Source organism: Pangasianodon hypophthalmus, chromosome 18 (genome assembly GCF_027358585.1).
Source record: "Pangasianodon hypophthalmus isolate fPanHyp1 chromosome 18, fPanHyp1.pri, whole genome shotgun sequence".
In the NCBI taxonomy this organism is placed as follows: Eukaryota; Metazoa; Chordata; class Actinopteri; order Siluriformes; family Pangasiidae; genus Pangasianodon; species Pangasianodon hypophthalmus.
The window spans coordinates 17084789-17090175 of NC_069727.1; the positions used below are offsets into that span (position 1 = coordinate 17084789).

Sequence of the window (5387 nt, forward strand, 5' to 3'; positions counted from 1 at the left end):
TTTCCGCTGCTGTTTGAGAGTGGTACCTGGGAATAGTAGGTGTGTGTGTGGTACGAGTTTGAGAGTGGTACCTGGGAATAGTAGGTGTGTGTGGTACGAGTTTGAGAGTGGTACCTGGGAATAGTAGGTATGTGTGGTACGAGTTTGAGTGTGGTACCTGGGAATAGTAGGTGTGTGTGGTACAAGTTTGAGTGTGGTACCTGGGAATAGTAGGTGTGTGTGGTACAAGTTTGAGTGTGGTACCTGGGAATAGTAGGTGTGTTTCACTGATGGAGTGTCCTGGCAGGGCAGCATAGACCTGCAGTGAGTAGCCTGTTGGATTAAAGAAAAGATTACAGAGCTTGGTTACTTGTGAACACAGAACAGTGTGTGTGGGTGCATTAATCTTCCATTCAAAATTAAAGGAGCGGTTTGTAATTTGTCAAGTTGTCTGTGAGGTTGCAATTTCAGTCCATCTATCTGCATCGAACTGAGCCCCTCAAACATACTATGTTTGCATCTTTAAGGAAAAGTATTAGGACTGAGCAGCTCCGTTTCCAGGCTGAAATAATATAAAACGAAGCTTTAAAAGAAAGAAACTATCCCACTGTGTAGAACGGCAGTATCGTGAAAAACTTTGTAAGGTATTTTTTTTTTTTGGACATAAAAATTTCAAACTGCACCTTTAAAGATTTTGTTAGAGAATTAATGTTTTTTTTTTTTTTTTGTTTTCATTAAGATGGCAAACCATAAGAGGTCTTTCAAGAGCCCTATCGCTAGGGTGAATGCAGTATAGATGCACTTTTACAGGAATCTTTCAAGTTTGATTATATGATTATCTTATGAATCTAATTACAATAATCACTTAAAGAGGTTAACAAAACATCACCATGTGCCCTCGTCACGTGTCACCCAGGACACAGATCAATGATAATAGTCATAAAACAGATGAAGCTGACATAAAGATGAGATAACAGAGAAAGCCTTGTTGAAAGACATGCTTTTGCTGAGCTTAGCAATGCATTTGCAGAAGTGTCACGCAACCACGTTGTTTCAACAGCACTTATTTATTCCACAGTGTTCTTGAATTCTCGAATCCGATTGGTCAGAAGGTGTTGGTTAATTTCTACATAAAATGCACGTGTACTAAGACATGATCATTTCTATATTAACAATATACACAGGGACTTGTATGGTGTACACTCCACATAAACGGATTTTAAAAGTGTTCGCAGTTGTTGATATGTTAAAAATTTTTGTGAGAAAACTTAAAAAAAAATGATTTAGCATTTATGGAAGCAGTCTCCAGAGTCAGCTCTTTGTAACAATCAGCGGTAAAGCTGTAACTTTAAGATTTTTGAAATACGAAAGTCTTCTGAATGGAGGTTTTGCGCTTTCGCTGTAACGTGACAAGCTGATTTTTTTTCTTGTCTTATTAACTTTGCAGTTTCTAAATAACATGACAAGCTGTGTTTTGTTTTTGTCCAGTTAACTTTAAGAGAGAGAAAGAGAGGCTGATGAGGTGACGACTATTTATAGCTGCTATAACGTAAGTGATAACGAGAACTAACTTGCTTCAGGCTGCAACACACCACACTGTCGTTTATTATTTTCCTAAAAGAGCATGCCCGGTTGTGTTTAACTCCAGACATCCTGACCTTACAGGATGAGAGGACGTACCTGGCACTGGCTGAAAAGGTAGGGGTGCTTTTTCCCAGCGGTTTGTGCAGGAGTGAGCCACTGCAGAGCCGAGGCCTTTGGAGACGTCTCAAACTCGATCTCCACAATCACGTGCTGCCCGCTGAACACACAACATCACACATCTGCTGTACATCACACTATTCACATCATAACTTCAGCACTCATACACATTAAAGAGGTAATCTCATGTTCATCCCAAAGGTAAATCAACATTTCAGGATCTTGTAATGACAAACAGTGGTTTTGACTTTCTTGGAAAAATTTAGTTAGAAATGTTATAAATATGCAATTTACATGCTGCTGAATACTACCAACATCTTAATTCACAGAAACCTGTGACACAATGTGTGCATGCTATGTTTCTATGGGCTCTTTTGCCTCTGCTAACAGCCTTCGATTCAAAAAATAACACCCACAATCACAGTCCCACTATTGAACTCCCCAAATTACAGCCTTATCTGAGCATACTAAACCACAGAGATGAAGAGTGTGGTGATACCGTGAGAGCTCAAAGGGCAGGCTAATCTCCAGAGGGCTGCCTTTATAACCCTGCTTCTCTCCCAGGGTAAACTTGGCAGCCTGGCCATTGGCTGATACCTTGAAGATCTTTAGGTCATTCGTGTCGAGAGTCTAGAAGACAGAAGGATGTAACACCAGCGATTTATCAGTGGAGTAACTTTAATAACTCTGGACAAAGTACCAAGCAGTTTAATTAACTACTGAGTTCTGAGTTCTGAATACAGGCAATTTTACTTGCATGAAAGCACCGATCCCATACTGAATATCATTATCAGGGCTCATATTAGCCTGAAACACTGGACTGGATGTAATGTATCTTCCATTTCAATCCATGTTATGTCAACTGACACATGACACTATTTATCTCAAAGCACAGCGTCATCGAGTCTCTAAAGTTTCACAAACCTTAGAAACAGAACAGGTTTGCCTACTGTAGGGAAATCAGGATCAGATCAGTATTCAGTAGCAGTGACACTCACAGGCCTGATATCATTATCATATCAAAAAACAGCGCACAAGTCTGGCCTGTGTGTTTTTTTTTTTTTTGTTTTTTTTTTTAAGACCTATACTCACACTCCTGGGCAAGAAAAAAAGCCCAAAATGGCAAATATTAAGCTTTTAATGGTCTTAACAACAAATCATTGGTCAGAAAATGAGCAAGAATGAAACAAATGCACTCCTGAGAGCTCCTGTGCCTCTATTTACTCGTTTAATTTTGCTTTTCCTGTTTGGGGAAAAGCTAGAAACAGGGAAATTCACTTATATAATCTTCTTGTATACAAAGGTAAAATCATGATTAAAATGTTTGATGCAAAATTCAAACTAACACATGTCTGGGTGTACAAAATCTTCCAAAAATATCTTTTTTTTTTCTTAAAAGATTAGTCATTATGTGGTTATCTGCCACACCTGATGCAGCCCATCGAGGGCCACAAGGCTTAAACATTTAAAGAAATCAAAGGGAAGAGCTTCCCATACTAACTTCCTTCATCTATTTGTTTAATTCTTGCTCATTTCCTGACCAGTGATTTGTTGTTAAGACCATTAAAAGCTTAATATTTTGCCATTTTGGGCTTGGTCCTTTTTTTGCCCAGGAGTGTATATATACACACATATAAATTATATTATCCTTATATATAAAAGACTATGAAACAATGGTTTCAGATAGATTATACTGTTAATAGTATACAGGTCAAAGACAAAAGGGCTTTGAAAAGAGGCAAAAAAATTCGTATTTTAATAACATGCTACTGAGATAGTTACTGTTTAATGTATTTTTTTTACTTATGTTTCTTTAAATAAATAATGTTACAGTTACAATGCATTATTCCTAATGACAACTTTGTATTTAGGAACCTTTTTTTAAGTTTATTTTATTGGAGACAGAGACAGTTTATACAAAGATTTCCACCAAGACACAAACACTCCAGTACTGAAACCTTATTTTATCTTATAATATGTAATTTATTCTATACATATTTTTATAACACAACAGAGAAGTAAGAATACAATGATATAATATTATTTAATTACTACCAGTAGTAGAATATTAACAAAGTTTATACTTATTAATAACTTAATATAAAACAATAATGTAATAAAATAATAGTTTTAATGAAAGGCCTCCCTTGCACAGACTGCATGGTAGTTTGTATTTGGAGGAAATATTATAAATAAATTATATTAATTAAGAAGAGCATAATCAAATCTGCCCTCTGGGGTACTGAACATTTATATATAGTTAATTTAAAGGTGAAACTTTTCTGTCATTCATATTTACTCTCCATCAAAGTGGATAAATCAGATTTTTATCACTCCACACCCGAGCCAAAGTTCATCACAGACCTGGTGAATTATACAGGCGTTATTTTTCCCAGCCACACTCCGTGAAACCCCGCCCCCTGTAACCGGATTGGCTGTTCGTTCAAATCGTCGTTCGTGTCCTTTCATACGTAAACGGGTAGCCAATCACAGCACGGGATGCTGTGGTCGACTAGCCAATACACGCTCAGGAGGCGGGGTTTGTCGGAAAACAGGTATGGAATAAATACCGCTTTAGGCAAATAAGGTTTGCGTGACTTCTGTCGGTATGTGGAGATCTGATGTGAGATAGGTAATAATGTAATAAGGTAGTAATGCAGAGAACTGATTCAAGTAGAGCAACAGGACACAAAACCAGGCATGCAATATTAATCTATATTAATCTACATGCATTTTATTTATAAGTGCTCATGAGATTTATAATGGAAATGCACACAGAAAGCTGGCTTCTGTAAATCAGATTCAGTTTACAGCTTTATAAAAAAAAAAAAACACACACACACACACTTCAGAAATCTTGCACTCTTGCACAAGCAGAGAAGTACAAGTGCACAAAAACAGAAATCATACAAACTCCTCTGTTAGCACAGTGAGTGTGAGACAGTGTGTAACGGTGTGTGTTTCTAACAACACACACTTCTCACACACACACACACACACACACACACACACACACACAGCTGCATGCTTTAATAAGACAGATCTACAGCTTCCTAGCCTTCACAGCTAACTAGCATGACCTGGAGGGGGAAAAAAACATGATAATATAACAGAGATTTTTTTTTTTTTACCAGATCAGAGAATTTGTCCTGCAGCACCTCCACTGTGAGAGACACCTTCCCTTTCAGCACATGACTGTCGAAGTCCACATGATAGGACACGTTCACATGGCGAGTCACACACTTAGAGAAAGAAGAGAAAGAGCAGGGGTCTGACACAGGAGCCATGATCACACACTAGCCACTGATCTCACACACACACACACACACACACTCAGCTCGGATGCTGCATTTTAACCAGCTCACTTCAGGCCATGTGACGGAAGTCGGGCTGTTGCACCATGGGAAATGTATTTTCATAAGCTTCCGGTTTGACCTTATTGTAAGGAAACTGCTCTGCTGTTAAAAAATTAATTAATTAATTAATTAATAAAAAAATGCATGAATGCATACAACGTATCTCTCTCTCTCTCTCTTTCTCTCTCTCTCTCTCTCTCTTTCTCTGTGTTTCATTTCCTATGACTGATATTTATTCAATTCAATTTCAATTCAATTTTTATTTGTATAGAGCTTTTAACAATGGACATTGTCACAAAGCAGCTTTAGAGAAATAAATGGATTCACAAAAAATATATTGTAAATATGTGA

General features: G+C 37.5%; 1 protein-coding gene across 2 annotated transcripts in view; it reads right to left on the reverse strand.

Moving 5' to 3' along the window:
• The window catches only part of lta4h (leukotriene A4 hydrolase), a 20859-nt gene extending 15814 nt beyond the window's left edge, over nucleotides 1-5045 (reverse strand). Inside the window, exons 1-4 of one of the 2 annotated variants that reach the window (XM_026923199.3) lie at nucleotides 4812-5045; nucleotides 2180-2310; nucleotides 1660-1780; nucleotides 244-312 (exon numbers count right to left, since the gene is read on the reverse strand). In XM_026923199.3, the coding sequence (XP_026779000.1) occupies nucleotides 244-312; nucleotides 1660-1780; nucleotides 2180-2310; nucleotides 4812-4967 (477 nt within the window). In that variant the 5' untranslated portion in view covers nucleotides 4968-5045. The other variant, XM_053241853.1, reaches the window with a different exon arrangement.
• Between the last annotated feature and the right edge of the window lie 342 nt (nucleotides 5046-5387).